Source organism: Leucoraja erinacea, chromosome 16, assembly GCF_028641065.1.
Source record: "Leucoraja erinacea ecotype New England chromosome 16, Leri_hhj_1, whole genome shotgun sequence".
NCBI lineage: Eukaryota > Metazoa > Chordata > Chondrichthyes > Rajiformes > Rajidae > Leucoraja > Leucoraja erinaceus.
In genome coordinates, this window is record NC_073392.1 from 22,718,250 (window position 1) to 22,735,973 (window position 17,724).

Genomic DNA, 17,724 nt, shown 5'->3' on the forward strand with positions numbered 1-17,724 from the left:
TGTATTTGACTTAGGACCCAGATTAGAGGCAGCAGCGATAGATGCCTATACGCTGGAAGGGGGAATTTCTGCTTTGCCTTCCTCCCTTCTGCCTCATCCGTCGGGCACTTCGCATACAGATGGGATCTGTCTCCGAGATATTGAACGTGCCTTCGACCGGCCTACAGCCTGGTTCCCAGTTCATCACGACACGGTGGGCGAGTCACCTATGGATTTCCCTAGTGGACCATGGTTGCTGACTCAACCCAGTATCAGGCATAAGCCACCCATGCCAGGGAAACATCAAACTCCTGGGTGAAGTGTTCGAATAGACCTTACCTGGGACTGGGATTATCCATAGGAACCGTTACCACCATGTCGGCATCCCTGCGAACAGTCACTAAAAGCTAACATGGGTAAAATACTGCATGAGACGACGCAGGGACAACGAACATTCAACCACTGACGTATTGGAGTTCCTGGAACATCTACACCATGACTAAAAGGTGAGTTACAGTGCCGTAAATACAGCATGGAGCGCCTTATCTGCTTATCTAATCAAAACCGCATGTCAGCAGTCCATGGGATCCCATCCACTGAAGCTCAACTTATGAACGGCAACTATAATATAAACCCCAAACACCCAGGTCTCTCCCCCTGTATAGGCTATTGGTGTGATATTGACCTACCTCAGAGAATGGCACCACCAAATCCCTCAGCTTGCTTAATCTATGTTTTAAAAAAGGCTCATGCTTATGGCTCTCGTACACGCTCAAAGAGTCCGGTCACTCCATAAACTAGACTGGATACATGGTGATTACCCCAGACGCATCAAGTTCATATTTAGGTCTGGTAAAATCTAACTCGCAGGTATATGGATTCGGCACGAACTAGCAGGGTCGAGATCGCCTGTGTTTTCCGTGCTGTAGTCGTTATATGGCTATATGGACCAGGAACGCCCGATTCACTGGTGGGATTCCGGGCCTACCCACCAGAGTCCTGAGTGTGGTGACCCATCTACTACGTATATATAGACACAACCCACTATCTTAGAGGGTGAGGAAAGCCTATGGGTCAACCAAGTAACCCAAAACGGGGTACGAGCCAAACCACCCAAGGTGGCTCAAAACAGGTACTGAAAGCTGCCGGAATAGTAATAATACATTTAATCCCATTCCACTAGGGCAGCATTGATATCAGCGGGCTGCTGAATGGAAGGACATCCTGGGTTGACCACATTTTCAATACAGCAGAATGGTCAACAACCGCGTTCAGAACATTTTTTATTATAAACGTTGATAAACCTGATTTAATTGCAGGAGAATATTACAAACTGCAATATTAATTTAAGCTCAGAGGAGCTCTGTTATGTTGTTATCTGTTGTTAACAAATACCTTTCTGTTTCTTTTGAAAGCAGATCCACTGGTTGATTACGATAACACTTCCTCCCTCATAAACTTCGGCAGTGAGTGAAATAAAAACTGTTACACGGTTTGAAATCACAGACCTTTGAAGTCTTCACGGAATCACTCACGTGACTCCGAAGTAAAATAGTAAGATTAAACGAGTACTTACCAGTACGAAGTTTGATCTGTATTTTATGAGGAGTTACTGTGAGGGATTAAGTGCCCGCCGCTCCCACCCTCATTATACAGATCAAGCTAATAAACTGATGTCTCGTGATCTTTACTATCTTACTTCAAATATTGTGTCTATTCTGTGATTTCACACCGCTGCTTCGAAGTATGCCGCATGCGCACTGGAGCTGGGGTCTTCACTTAATCCCTCACCGTAACTCCTCATAAAATACAGATCAAACTTCGTACTGGTAAGTACTCGTTTAATCTTACTATTTTAGAGGTTCTCTATCCACTTGAGCGAGTGTTCTTGCCTGGCTACAGTGTTTGCAGGGGAAACCTTGGGATTGCCTGCAATGCCATACCCTCCCATTCCCCTGTTGCCCCAAGAAATCTATTCCCCATGCTTGTGCTATTCATAATGCGGCAAACAGAACTGCATGCAATATTTCAAATGCGCCCTAACTAATGTCGTATAGAGGTGCATCACGACTTCCTGACACTTACATTTAATGCCCCAAGCAATGAAGGTAAGCGTACCATACAGCTTCTTCACCACTGATACGATTTAGATTGTGGACAGCTGGAGCCACTGCATTGATTGCAACTCCCCATTGATTACAGGATCCCTATCCAAAAATGACCCATTTATTTCTAATTTGATTTTAACTGGAAATTATGAACAAAAAAAAGAATGAATGGCCTTAGGGTATATTCCAACGGTCCACACTCCAAAGATAGACACAAAATGCTGGAGTAACTCAGCGACTCTGGCAGCAACTCGGGTGAAAATGGTTAAGTGATGTTCGGGTTGGGAACCTTTTTCAGATTGAATAGTAAGGAGAGGGAGAAAAAAAATGGAAGTGAAGAAAAGCAGGTCAAATCCGGGCCTGCAATAGACTAAGGTAGTCTGTTGCTACACAGATTGTTGGGTAGACAAAGGTGTGAACCTAAGAGAGAAACATACTTATGAATTTTGATGCTAGTTAACGGCTCGCCAATTTTGATTAAAAAATTCTAGTGTGGCAACTTATCAAAAGCCTCTGAAAGTGCTAACACACTATTTCAACCACCTTGTCCTCATCTATCCTGCCAGTTACAACTTAAATTAAAATTTTCCAAACATGCCCTCCTTTTGATAAGTCCACAGTGACGTTGCTCAATCAATCATTACAGTTGTTTACTAAGCACCCTGTAAACAATCCTTAATAATTAATTCCAGCATTTTCTCTACCATTGATGTTGGGCCAACTGTCTGCTTGTCTCCATTTTCTCTCTTCCTCATTTCTTAAATCACTGGGTAATATTGGTGTCCCTTCAACCTGTGGGAACTATTCCAGAAACAATAGAATTTTGAAAATAACACCAATGCATCCACCAGAACAAATCCCTTCAAAATCTGAGGATAGTTAATCAGACTTTAAGGATTTAACACCATTTAGTCCCATTAAATTCTCCAACATTACTTATTACTCATGCTAAATTTTTTCATCTCCCATTCATTCTAGCCCTGTAGTTTTCCATCATTTTCAGTAGGTTTTCTGTGCTTTATGTAATACACAAATTGGGATTTAATTTATTTGACATTTCCTTATTCCTCAATACAACTTTTCCTATTTCAATCAGTAAGGGATCTATGTATCATTAGTTAATGTTTGCAGTTAGCATATCAATGAAAGCTCTAACTGTGTGTTAAATATCTTGTTAGCCTTGGTTCTTCTTTGCAAATTCTGATATTCTTTCCAATCAGAGCATTAATGTTCATTTTTGTCCACATCATACATCTTTAACTACTCTTGATAGCCATAACTGGACCACTTGTCCTGCCAACGTGTGCCTTGAAGGAGAGAGAAAGCTTTTGGGAAATCAATACCAAATGAAAATGCAAACAATTTCTCCATTTCCTCCCTCAAAAGAGTAATGGAAATCTTCAAACTTATTATGTTCCTCAGGTCTGTACCCACTATACTCACATGCTTGGAGGGAGAAGTGTTTCTTCACGCTTCCTGGAGGTTTTGCTCCCAGAGCAGTGAGATCATTTTCTCCAAGAAGATACTGTATTGAACGCAGCTGAAAGCAGGGATCGGCCAAGAGCACAGCTGTTCCTCGTTGGACCCTAGAAAAAAGTACAAAATTAAGTACAATGGAGGGGACCTTGAAGTGATACAGTGCCCTCCATAATGTTTGAAACAAAGACCCATCATTTAGTTATTTGCCTCTGTACTCCACAATTACATGTAGCAATAAATATACATGTGGTTAAAGTGCACATTGTCAGATTTTATTAAAGGGTAATTTTATACATTTTGATTTCACCAAGGAGAAATTACAGCTGTGTTTATACATAGTCCCCCCCATTTCAGGGCACCATAATGTTTGGGACACATGGCTTCACAGGTCTTTGTAATTTCTCAGGTGTGTTTAATTGCAGGCATAAGAGAGCTCTCAATGCAGGTATAAGAGAGCTCTCAGCACCTAGCCTTTCCTCAAGTCTTTCCATCACCTTTGCAAACTTTTATTGCTGTTTATCAACACGAGAACCAAAGATGTGCCAATTGAAGTCAAAGAAGCCATTATGAGACTGAGAAACAAGAATAAACTGTTAGAGACATCAGCCAAACCTTAGGTTTACCAAAATCAACTGTTTGGAGCATCATAAAGAAGAAAGAGAGCAATAAAGAAAGTGGTGAGCTTACTAATCACAAAGGGACTAGCAGTCCAAGGAAGACCTCCACAGCTAATGACAGAAGAATTCTCTCTATAAAAGAAAAATCCCCAAACACCTAGACGACAGATCAGAAACACGCTTCAGGAGTTAGGTGTGGATTTGTCAATGACCACTGTCCGCAGAAGACTTCATGAACAGAAATACAGAGGCTATGCTGCAAGATGCAAACCACTGGTTAGCCGCAAAAATAGGATGGCCAGGTTACAATTTGCCAAGTACTAAAAAGAGCAACAACAGTTCTGGAAAAAGGTCTTGTGGACAGATGAGACGTAGATTAACTTATATCAGAGTGATGGCAAGAGCAAAGTATGGAGGAGAGAAGGAACTGCCCAAGATCCAAAGCATACCACCTCATCTGTGAAACACGATGGTGGGGGTGTTATGGCCTGGGCATGTATGGCTGCTGAATGTACTGGCTCACTTATCTTCATTGATGACACAACTGCTGATAGTAGTAGCACAATGAATTCTGAAGTGTATAGACACATCCTATCTGCTCAAGTTCAAACAAATGCCTCAAAACTCATTGGCCAGCAGTTCATTCTACTGCAAGACAATAATCCAAAACATATTGCAAAAGCAACAAAGGAGTTTTTCAAAGCTAAAAAATTGTCAATTTTTGAGTGGCCAAATCAATCACCCGATCTGAACACAATTGAGCATGCCTTTTATATGCTGAAGAGAAAACTGAAGGTGACTAGCCCCCAAAACAAGCATAAGCTGAAAATGGCTGCAATACAAGCCTGGCAGAGAAGACACCCAGCAACTGGTGGTCCATAAATCGCAGACTTCAAGCAGTCATTGCATGCAAAGGATATGCAACAATTACTAAACAAGACTACTTTCATTTACATGACATTGCAGTGTCCCAAATATTATGGTGCCCTGAAATTGGGAGACTATGTATGAACACTGCTGTAATTTCTACATTGGTGAAACCAAAATGTATAAAAATGGCCTTTATTAAAATCCGACAATGTGCACTTTAACCACATGTGATTTTTTTCTATTACAAATCTCAAATTGTGGAGTACAGAGGCAAATAAATAAATGATGGGCCTTTGTCCCAAACCTTATGGAGGGCACTGTATTGCAGATTACGGGACTTGCAATCAATGTATTGTTCTTTCTCCTAGGATCCAGGTGCTCAGATTGGAGAGAAATGCGCCATTGGTCCCAATGTGACGATCAACCCAGGAGTGGTAATTGAGGATGGAGTGCGGATAAAGTGCTGCACAGTTCTGAAAGACTCGAGGATTCGCTCCCATTCCTGGCTGGAGTCCTGCATCATTGGCTGGAGCTCTGATGTGGGTCAGTGGGTAAGGGTTGTGAAGGTGAGTTGAAGGAGATCATGACCTATCGGCCTCTCCTGAGTGTTGTGCCCACAAACCATGAAGGCCACAATCAGGCTATGGAAATGATTGTTTGTATCATCTTCCATAACCTTTGTAAAGACTATGCACTGCACAAACATTGCACTCGTGGTTCCCTATGTGGTCTGAAAAGCCCCCATGAATATTCACAGAGTAATTTATGAGCAAAACCATCCAATTTTATTAGATTGGTTGCTTGTTCAGTAATATGTAGCATATTTCTGTGCTGTATTAGTTTCTACAAGATGAGAATGGAGTATTAGATCATTTAGCACACTACACACATTCTATCGTCGACGTTGGATTTTGTCTATGGTACTTATGTACTCCACAATTACTGAGAACTATATTCTGCACCCTGTATCTTCCCTTTTGCTCTATTGTATTTGAGTTTGACTTCATTGTATTTATGTATTGCTTATCTGATTCGTTTAGATAGCATGTAAAACCATGCTTTCACCGTACCTCGATACACATGGCAATAATAAACCGATGCTCAAACATATACACAAATCTCTGTGAAACAATGGTATTCATCTTCCAGTCAATATGGATTTAAACTTCATAGGAGACAAAACATGTCTCTTTAGTAAGCTACTGTGCAAAAACAGATTAATATACAACTGCAAGTAATCCGTTACTATTGAAAGGCTGTGTTGAGAACAGAACACATAGCTGGGACAAACCACGGAGAGTTTAAAATACCTGCAATAGTGATCATTCTCCCAAATATATAGAAAGGTGAAAGGAAAGACAATCTATTTCTGGTAAAATCAATAGATATTTATTTGAAGGAGAGCACGGGCCCAAAGAAAATGACACAAAATCAATGTAGTAGCTTCCACAACCAGAACCTGTAGGTTTTTAAGTGCAGTACAATTGATTAAGAACAGAAGTAAGAAATTAGAATAAGAATCGGCCATTTGGTCCTTCAAGCCTGCTCCTTCATTCACCATGATCATGGCTGATGTTCTCCTGTGCCACTTTCCTGCATTATCCCCACAATGCTATTGAGGGAGTGCAGCGTAGTTTTACAAGGTTAATTCCCGGATGGCGGGACTGTCATATGCTGAGAGAATGGAGTGGCTGGGCTTGTATACTCTGGAGTTTAGAAGGATGATAGGGTACCTTATTGAAACATATAAGATTATTAAGGGTTTGGACACGCTAGAGGCAGGGAAAATGTTCGTGATGTTGGGAGAGCCCAGAACCAAGGGCCACCAGTTTAAGAATAAGGGATAAAGGGCCTGTCCCACTGCAGGGACCTAATTTGCGAGTTTAGAAGAATTTGGGCTCGACTCAAACTCGCAGCATGGTTGACACACGTGGTCCTAGGAGGTCTATGTAACTCTCCTTCATGCTTGAGAGAAGTTCCCGCATACTCAAGGCCTCAATTTGGTCGAGGAGTATTTTTTAGCATGCTGAAAATTGTCCGCGAGTAAAAATTGGTCGGCATGGAAAAAAAAAATCGATATTTTTTTTACTCGTAGGTTTAGTCGAAGTAGGTCGTAGTTGGTCAGCATGTTACAACAAGACCATGACACTTTTATAAACTCTCCCAAACTCTTCTAAACACAGAAATTAGGTCCCCGCAGTGAGACAGGCCCTTAAGCCATTTAGAACGGAGACAAGGAAACACTTTTTCTCACAGAGAGTTGTGAGTCTGGGGGGAATTCTCTGAGGGCGATGGAGGCCAGTTCTCTGGATACTTTCAAGAGAGAGCTAGACAGGGCTCTTAAAGATTGCGGAGTCAGAGGATATGGGGAGAAGGCAGGAACGGGGTACTGATTGGGGATGATCAGCCATGATCACATTGAATGGCGGTGCTGGCTCGAAGGACCGAATGGCCTACTCCTGCACCTATTTTCTATTGTCTATTGTCTATTTGTTGGCATCCAGAAATCTATCCACCGGTTTGGGATGACTTAGTCAGCCCTCTGGACAGGATAATTCCAAAGTTTCATCATCTTCTGTGATAAGAAATTTCTCTCAGTCTCAGCCCAACTTTAAATTAGAGACAGTAGCCTTGGCTGAAGATACCCTCGTGAGGGGAACTCCCTGCATCCACAGTATCAAGCCCCAAAAGAATTCTGTGTATTTCAATTCTCTGGACTCGAGAGAACATAGGCCAAGTCTGCTAAATCTCCCTCATTTGGCAAACCCTATGAATTTGTATTGCTATATAGTAAATGCATCCATTTACAGATAAGGATACCAAAACTATTCAGTGCTTTGGCTCAGTCACACTAGAGCTCTGTAGAATTGCCATCAGGCATCTTTACTCCTACACGCGAATCCTCCTACAGTAAAGACTAACAGACCATTTTCCTTCCTAACTATTTGCTATAACTGCACATCGCCTCTCAGTTACACTTTGAAGGTCCCCCAAGATCATTTGAACACCAATACCATCCAATTCCTCACCATTTAAATAAAACTCAACTTTTCTGCTTTGGACATCAAAGTGGATAGGTTCACATTTTTCACATAATATATTGTATCTCACTACATTCTTGCCTACTCATTCAGCTTGTCCATATCCCTCAAAGTGTCTTTATATCCTCCTACCAAATCACAATCCAATCTGGCTTGGTATCATCATTAAACTTGGAAATGTAAGGTTTGTTCCCTTGACCAAATTGTTGATAGTGATCATGAAAAGCTCTGGTCCAAGCACTGATTGCTGGCGGCACTTGACTGGTCACATCCTGCCAACCTGAAAACAACCAATTTATTCTCACTCTTTGCTTTCTGTCCAATAACCAATCATGTGGATAGATGTCAACTTGCAATTGCTACAAAATCATTCCACTAATGAAACTAGTCCCATCAAGAATTCAGTCTGGTCCATTTGGAAAGAAATATCCTTATTTGTCCAAGTACACATATTATGCAAACGTCAAAGACTGCCAAGATGAAGCAAATACTTTGCAGCAGGTGTACTTAGCCTTTTTTACCACTTTCCCGAACATTCTCCTGTCAATTATTTACGGACCTGCTTCACAACAATTCAAGCTATGGTGCCCAGTGTTATTTTAAAATACACTAGACCAAGAGGGACCCGTTGGGCCCCTTTGCCCCAACGCATTAATCCACCACTCACCCATTCTCCCCAACTCAACCCGTTTCCACCACTCATTCATTTCCCCAATGTAAACCGTTCCCCCAATGCAATATTCCACCACTCACCCATAGCCCTCTACTGCACAGGGGCTGCTCATTTTGCCCCTGCAAATTTCAGGTCCCGGACAGAAGTAGGTTCTTGAATCACATTGCAAAACCCTACCTCAGCATTGAACTTTGCACTACTATGGCTGCTCTCCTTATTTGGGTTTTTCCACAATCGTGGTCTAGTTGACTTAGTTGACATATTAATCTTTAATAAGTTTTCCAGGCGAGTCAGAGGTTCACTTGCACCTCCTCCAACCTCATCTACTGCATCTGCTGTTCCAGGTGTCAACTTCTCTACATCGGCTAGACCAGGCGCAGGCTTGGCGATCGTTTCGCTGAACACCTCCGCTCAGTCCGATCGTCTATTTATTGTTTATTCTTGTCAAAATGAACAAGCATATCATGAGGTCCTTGCAAATTTCAGGTTCCGGACAGAAGTAGGTTCTTGAATCACATTGCAAAACCCTACCTTAGCACTGCAGCCCACACCAGATACACTGGTGCCAGTATACCATATGATGGTCATCTGTTGTGGTAAAACGAATGGAAACCAGAGCTCTGTTTAAATGGTGAGATTATTGAAGACAGCTGCACAGAAGAATTGGTGTGATGTCGTATGTGAAGTGGCAAAAAGTAGCACTTAGCAAGTAATTGTGAGGGTAGATGAAACATTGCCTTTGTTCCAAAGGGGATAGAGAATAAAAATAAGAAGTATGTTTGTACCCATTGGAGGTGTTGGCGAAATCACAGCAGGAGTATTGCAGACAATTTGGATATCTTTATTTAAGGTGTACTTGCATTGGAGGGAATTCAGAGACACTCACTTGATTGATTCCTGGGGTAAAAAGGTTGTCTGATGAGGAGAGACTTTAAACTTTAATATGCTTGAATATATGGCAATAAAACTCGACCACTTGATTTTGAAGCATTCATGCATGGTGGAGGTATAATGTACTCATAGAGTGATACAGTGTGAAAACAAGCTCTTCGGCACAACTTGCCCACATGTCCCAGCTGCACTACCTGCTTTTGTTCCATATCCCTCAAAACCTGTCCTATCCATGTATCAGTCTAACTGTTTCTTAAATGTTGGGATAGTCCATGCCTCAACAACCTCCTCTGGCAGCTTGTTCCATACGCCCACCACCCTTTGTGTGGAAAAAGTTACCCCTTAAAAAGTTACAGCTTAAAAATACTTCAAACAAAAAACATTGAAATCATACTTCTACAATGCACTAAAAAATGATTTTAATACATCAAATTTCAAAAAGTACCTACCGTCCCCCCACTTGGTTGCTCCACTCCCTCACCGGGTACCCCCTAAGGCCAGTGATCAGTGATCGCTCAGCCTCCCCACTTTCAAAAAACGCTCCGTGGCCCCTGGTTCATACGGCGAGCACTGCCAGTTGTGAGTGGGGAACTGAGGCCAGTTGTCCGTAATGTCTGGATCCCAATACTCAGCGCTTCGTGTTTCGGAGTTGGCTAATGTTATTGATTTGTAATTAGCCTGATTTGTAATTAGTTGACAAAACCTTAACTTATTAATCCGGAATATCCTGGGGGATGGGATAAGTGTAATATTAAAATGACATGCAAGGTGTCAGGCTGTATGTCACAACATACAGCTCCGATAACCCATTATTTCCTTCAGTTAAATATTGGGAAGGTAGCACTATTGTCTTTTGCCACTGAACTATTATGTTTGTTTACCTTACTGACTGTTTCTAACCCCCCCCCCCCCCCAAATTCCTTTGACAGGTTGAATAGAAATTTCCCCAATCTCGTTGTTTTATTAATTGAACACGTAGATGAACATCCTCAAGGAGTGTAATCAGATGGAAACTGATTCAGATGCGATGTTTAAGAGGTTCAAAGAAGGGGCATATTTTAAAGGAATGACAGAGATACTTGCAGGGGAATGTGTGAGGAGGTTATTATTTGTCTTTAGTTTTAGCTTGAACCAGGACATCTGAAGATTCAAAGTTTAATATAGTAATTGTGCTGATACTGACTCCAACCAACCACGTAATGAATATCATCCATTCCGGAGGTTTTATTTTTCTGATGCCATTTAAACTTCACTTGGATTTCAATCACTTCAATGTAAAAGATATTGGCATTGGAACAAAAATATGCCCTCGGTACATATTAACCGTAATATTATAATGTATGCATAATGTACCACAGAAAATATTATGCTCTCACATTAACACATTTAATAGAATAATATTGCTTAAATATATAGTTATTAGACTTTGCATTTCGGAAAAGTCCCAGCTGAGAGGAAGACAGCAAAATACTGAAAATATTGGGGGTGAAAATGACTTCACGACAGGAAAATGAAAGAAATTATAACAGAATACTTATACAGCTCCTTCAAGAGCGTTTGGAGAAATTCATGTTGAGACAGCATAATATCATGCCGCAAGGGTAAAAAGTGATTAAAGGTTTGTTTCTGAATTTCGCAAGGATAATGAGGATAATGGTCAGGAGGCAGAAAGGCATTGCTATTGGCAGCAGGCCCTGCAAACGCTACCTTTCGCAGGAATGGTGACGGATATGTTTATGTTGTGTATGCGGACTCATTAAGGATGAACGTGTTGCTTGAAAACTGGAAAGGCAAAATCTACAAAAATTCACTGTGCCTCATTGATTCCGCAATTTCATGCAGACTGACAATTTGTCCTGAATATTTTGGTAAAATAGCCCAGTCTGTCTCATGAAATAATTAAGAAAGAGATGAAAGTACTAAAAAAGGGATTAACGATTGGAAAAATACCCGGAAGGGCTAAGAATAGAAGAAAATTAATACTGATCATATTGGTAATTTATAGTAGGGAAAGGCAATTTAAAACAATGTGAAAGAAAATGGATAATAACTCGTTGGTAAATACTGGGAATTCTGAAAGGAACCACCAGCACTTGCATGCTAAAGTGGAAGTAACCCTAGAATATTTATCAAATGTCAGTGAACCAAACATGGAGTCCCAAGTTTGACCTGGCAAAGGACCCAAAACATAATTGATTTCAACTCGGACTGAAGGACTGCAGATAAAAAGCAAAGTCAAATGCAGGTTGTTTAATTATTTAAGTCTGGTTTAATGGCTGTAATTATTTGTGTTGATTTAAGTCCTATATATTTTTTAATATTTTAAAGCATTTTTAACAGTTTTTAAAAAATATCTCCAAATAGAAAGATCGTGTTAAATAGGATTCAATGATTATTGTGGGTTTTGTGATTGGAATTGTATAGGTATGACTTTGCCAAGTTTTGGGGGCAAATTCCTCAGTGCACCACTGGAGACCCTGCTTTCCCGCAGACCATGCTACTGGATTCCAGGATGCTTTGCGTCAGCAAAGTAGATATTTGGGAGACTTCAGGCAGTGAGTCCAGGCCCGGAGGATGTGGCTCATTATATTCCACTGAATAAGACAAGAGAAACCAAATACTGACAAGATACCATGGATGATTGACAATAACTTGCCATTATGAAGTTAAACAAGCACAAAGTCGTAAGGCAAATTGCAGATATCAAAGTTTTAAACCCAAGTCAAAGAGGACATTATGAAATATATCAAAAACCTCTCTCTATAGCTCAGGCCCTCCAGTCATGACAACATCCTCATAAATCTTCTCTGCACTCTTTCTATATCTTTCCTAAAAATGGTAACCAAAACTGAACACATACTTTAAATGTGGCCCCACCAATGTCTTATACAACTGTAAGATGACCTCCCAACTTCTATACTCAGTAGTCTGACTCATGAAGGCCAATGTTCCGAAAGTCTTTTTGGCCACCCCATCTTTCTGTGATGCCACTTTCAAGGAACTCCTGCACTCCTGGATCCCACTGCTCTTTAACACTCCTCAATGGACTGCCATTCACTGTGTAGATCCTACCGTTGTTAGACTTCCCAAAATGCAACACCTCACGTTTCTCTGGATAAAACTCCATCAACCATTGCTCAGCCTATCTGCCCAACCAATCAAGATCATGCCACAATTTCTACTGTACTGTAGTTTCTGCAGTATATTCTTCTGTAATATACAGTAATTAATACTGTATAACTATGAATAATTACTAATGCTGAAAAATCACAATAACATATAACTAATCCTTATCCTGTTGAGTAATCCTAAATTTTGATGTTAAAGTGAGCCAGAGTCCCTAATGCTAATCAATTAACAGTATCTTTGCAATTACAGCACAACCTTTGAAATAACTTAAAACCCTTGACTTTTGAACAATTTGGAAATACTGTTAATTCTTCCTTTGTGGATAAAATTAACAATCCAGCTAATTTAGAGATAGAGTTTATTTTCTATTTAAACTAAGGTGTTTTCATCATCTGAGTAACTACAAAATATATCACCTTATTCAAGCAACTCAACCAATCTCCTGAGAAATGCGCATAGCAGGTATAGAAGAAAAATATGCATTAGTATACAATTTTTTTGATGTCAAGATGTTCTTTGTGCCTCAGACAATAAAAAACATTTTGCAATGCAGCCACAGGTTATAGCTATAGCCATAGGTTATGTTGGAAACATAGCAGTCAGTTTGCACACTGCCAGGTATCACATACAAGAAGGAAAGATAATACCTGCTTAAGTGTTAATGATTGAGGGCTAAATATTGACAAGGACTCTAAGGAAAACTCTGTTCTGCTGTGATTGTTCCCCTCAATCCACTGAGAAAATTGGGACCTTTGTTCCTTACTTTATCCAGACATGATGCAGGACTTCCTCGATATTACAGTGAAATGACAGCTCACATTCTGTATTCAAGTCTATAGAATGGGACATTAATCTACCACTGTTTGATTCAGAGTTAGACTGCTGCAAACGACACATGAAGGGTTGTTCGCTCTACGTGGAATAGACATGCTATATCTCCCTACAGATACATGCTTGACAAATCTACAAATGAAATAACTGAGGATTACTGATTATCACAGAAGTACTACTGAACTTTAACCATAGTTTCCCAGAGGCTACACATGATAATACAAATTAAGAGCCATTCAAAAAAAACATCATGGGTGATCTGCCTTCCCTAAGGTGAACCTAATATCATACAACAGACCATATACAACTTTAGAACCCCACCAGGAAAAAAAGGATTTGGAAAAATTAGAAGCAGTTCCTAAAGTGATTCACCAGGATAATTCATAAGATGAGAGGATTTTCCTATTAAGAGGTCTGACATATGGGGTCTGTATTCTACTTAAGAAGATTAATTCTCTCTATATCCACCATCAGCACCCCTCAGGATCTTACATTGAAGACCCCTCTCACTACTCTAAACTGCAGTGAATATGGGTCCAGCTTGTCCAACTTTACCTCCTAAAAGACATCCCATCCATTCCATAAATTAATTTAATAAACCTTCTCTGAACTGCTTCTAATGTGGAGTTTAGAAATAGGAAATATTTTTTTTTTTTACAAGATATATACAACTTTAGACCCCCCCCCCCCCCCCCCCCACGACAGAAAGGATTTGGAAACATTAGAAGCAATTCCTAAAGTGATTCACCAGGATAGTTCATAAGATGAAGGGTTTTCCTATTAAGAGGTTCGACTTATGGAGTCTGTATTCTTTGGAATTAAAAATAGAGGGGCTGTGGTGGCGTTGCGGCAGCGGCGACCCGACTTCGGAGCCTCGGAGGCTCGGCCGAGGGCCCATGGAACGACATCGTCGGGAGCTCGCAGGTCCCAGGTTGATGACCTGTTTCCCGGAGCTCCCGCAACGACAGCTTCGTCCGCTGGACTGGAGGGTGGTAGCTTCGGAAGCTTCGACCGCCCCGTGCCGCGAAGTTTGGATTCGGCAGCGGGACTTAATTACCATCACCCGGCGGGGTCGCAACATCGGAAGCCTGGATCGCCTCAACGCAGAGGGAGAACAAGGAGGGAAGAGACAAGGACTTAAGACTTTTGCCTTACATCACAGTGAGGAGGACCTGGTGGACTCACTGTGGTGAATGTTAAATCTGTGTTTATTGTGTGTTTTGTTATTTTATTCTATGTTATAACTGCATGGCACGAAATTTCGTTCAGACTGAAAAGTCTGAATGACAATAAAGGATACTTTACTTTACTTACGTATCAAGAGGCAAAAAAACCTTAATTTTGTTTGTTAAGCAGGCAAATAAAACCATACATGAGTACACCAGGTGGCATAAAATCAGAAATAAACAGAGTGCAGAATGTAGTATGACAGTTACAGAGAAAATGCAGATTAAAAAAAGTGCAAGGGCCACAACAAGGTAGAATGGAAGATCAGAAATTCATCCCTAACATTTGTGACATCTGTTCAAGAATCTGAGAACTGCAGGGAAGAAGCTGTTCCTGAATCTGGTGTAACATGCTTTCAAACTTTCATATCACCTGAGTGACGGGAGAGGGGAGATTAGCGAATGAGCAGGAATAAGTGGTCTTTGATTATGTTGGCCTCTTCCCTGAGGCAGTGTGAAATGTCGATGGAGTCTTCCTGAGGCAGTGTGAAATGTAGATGGAGTCGATGGGGGGTGGAAAGAGCACGAGTTTGTTTTGAATGATGGACTGAGCTGCATTCACCAGTCTTTGCAATTTGTTGGGGTCTTGGACAGAGATGTTGCCAAACTAAGTTGTGATGCAGGTTACACAAAAAAGCTGGAGAAACTCAGCGGGTGCAGCAGCATCTATGGAGCGAAGGAAATAGGCAACGTTTCGGGCCGAAACCCTTCTTCAGACTAAGTTGTGATGCATCCTGATCTTGCTTTCTTTGGTAAGAGTCTTGGAGACATGCTGAAATTCATTTTCTTCTGAGGAAGTAGAGACTTTGCCGTGATTTCTTGGTCTTAACGCCAATGTGGTTGGACTGACAAATTGTTGGTGACATTTACACCTAGCAACTTGAAGCACTGAATTTCCACTTCAGCAATATTGATATAGACTGGAGCATGTACTCCAACTGCTTCTTGAAATTGATGTCCAACTCCTTTGTTTTGATGACTTTGAGGGAGTTATCGTCTTGAAACTATGCTACTAAGTTCTCAATCTCCTTTTTATACTCCATCTTGTTTGAGATCCTGCACAATACAGTGGTGCCATCTGCAAACTTGTAAATGGAGTTAGAACAGAATTTAGCTGTATGGTTAGAGTGTCAAGGGAGTAGAGTAAGGTGGTGAGAATACATCCTTGTGGTGCGCCGTAGGGAATGTTTTAGTCACCTATTCTTTCTAATTGTGGTTTGTAGGACAGGAAGTCAAGGATCCAATAGCAAAGAGGGTTGCTGAGTTCAAGGTCCAGGGGTTTGGTGATAAACTTGATTGGAATGATGGTGTTGAAGGCACTGCTATAATCAATGAATAGGAGACTAATGTAGTTATCTATGTTATTCAGGCATTCCAGGGAAGAGTGAAAGTCCAGGGGGAAGGCGTCTGCTGAGGACCTGTTGTGGCAGTAGGCAAATTTCAATGGATTAAATGTGTAAGAAGGAACTGCAGATGCTGGTTTACACAAATATAAATACAAAAAGCTGGAGTAACTCAGAGCATCATCTCAGGCAGCATCTCTGGAGAAAAGAAATAGGTGATGTTTTGGGTTGAGACCCATCTTCAGCCTGAGAGTCAGGAGAAAGGAAAACAAGAGATATAGAAAGTAAATTGAACAAATGAATGAAAGATATGCCAAAAGCAACAAAGATCAAGGAACGAAGGAGCCCTCAATGGTCCATTATTGGCTGTGGGGTAGGTAATCATGAGTTATACAGAAGGTGTAACTCAACAGGACAGTGAAACTAGTACGATGACTAGGGTGGTGGAGGGTTGGGGAGACAGGTGATGCAAGGGTGACTTAAAGTTAGAGAAATCATATTCATACTACTGGGTTGTAAGCTGCCCAAGCAAAATATGAGTTAACCAGGGAGTTGTGGCGGGAACGGACTCTGTGGGAGTTAGGGAGTGAAGGTGGCGAGTGGAAATGGTGAGTGGAGATGGGTGGTGTAGGCGACGAGTAGAGGCAGTGAGTAGAGGCGGATAGTGGGGGGAAGCTAGTGTGGGCAGTGAGTAGAGGTGGCAAGTGGAGATGACAAGTAGAGGCGGCGTGGGGGTGATGAGTGGTGCAGCAAGGTGGCAACTTGAGGTAATAAATAAGGTAGTGGGTGGAGGTGAGGGGATGGAAGTGGAGCATCGAGAAGTTGTGATTAAGCTGCGTAAGGGTTGTGCATGAAGCAGAAAGGCCATGGAGTGTTGTGTAAGGGAATGTGAAGCAGGAGTGATCAAGTCCTTTCTGTCTTTAAATGTTTTTTTAGCAATTTCAGATTCTGGGTAAGTACAGCTAAAATAAAATATTTCTCATGACTGGTCCTTAGATGTGGTTTGGTTTGTAAATCTTGTGCTCCCTACAAAAACATTATTATTATTCTACCATTATTGTAAAGAAAGTCAGATAAACTGGCATTATGAGCCACGTATGTTTTGAGTCTGGTCACAAGTATCAGAGGTGTCACAAAATGCTGGGTGATGAAGTAGTAGAGTCCAACACTTTGAATGAGCACTTTCTGTCCACTCCCCTGCTCTTTCACCACAATCCTGACATGGTTTAACTTTTCAGCAATACATCACATCCCATTTTTGCAGTTATTATTGTACCTGGTTCCTCCATTTTTTCGGGCAATGCTTTCCCAGCCACAACATCAGATCAAGTGAATAAAATTATCTTCTAATCCATGGCTCATTCACCACCTCGAAGGCATGTTGATGAATGGCTTGTTATGTACACTCTGTGCTGAAAGTCTCTTAATCCATTGTTAATAAAAGTATGCTGAGCATTTCTGACAGACAGGTGCCCAATAATTCAATATAGGTATATTTGCTATAATTAATCAAATGGGAAGCTATTTGGCCTTTCAA

At 41.1% G+C, this 17,724-nt stretch overlaps 1 protein-coding gene across 4 annotated transcripts in view; it reads right to left on the reverse strand.

The window, feature by feature from the left end:
* Positions 1-17,724, reverse strand: part of LOC129704606 (E3 ubiquitin-protein ligase RNF123) — a 184,890-nt gene that overhangs the window by 24,587 nt on the left and 142,579 nt on the right. For all 4 annotated transcript variants that reach the window (XM_055647838.1, XM_055647839.1, XM_055647836.1 and 1 more), the window contains exon 36: positions 3,531-3,673. In XM_055647838.1, the coding sequence (XP_055503813.1) occupies positions 3,531-3,673 (143 nt within the window). The remainder of the gene's footprint in view (positions 1-3,530; positions 3,674-17,724) is intronic.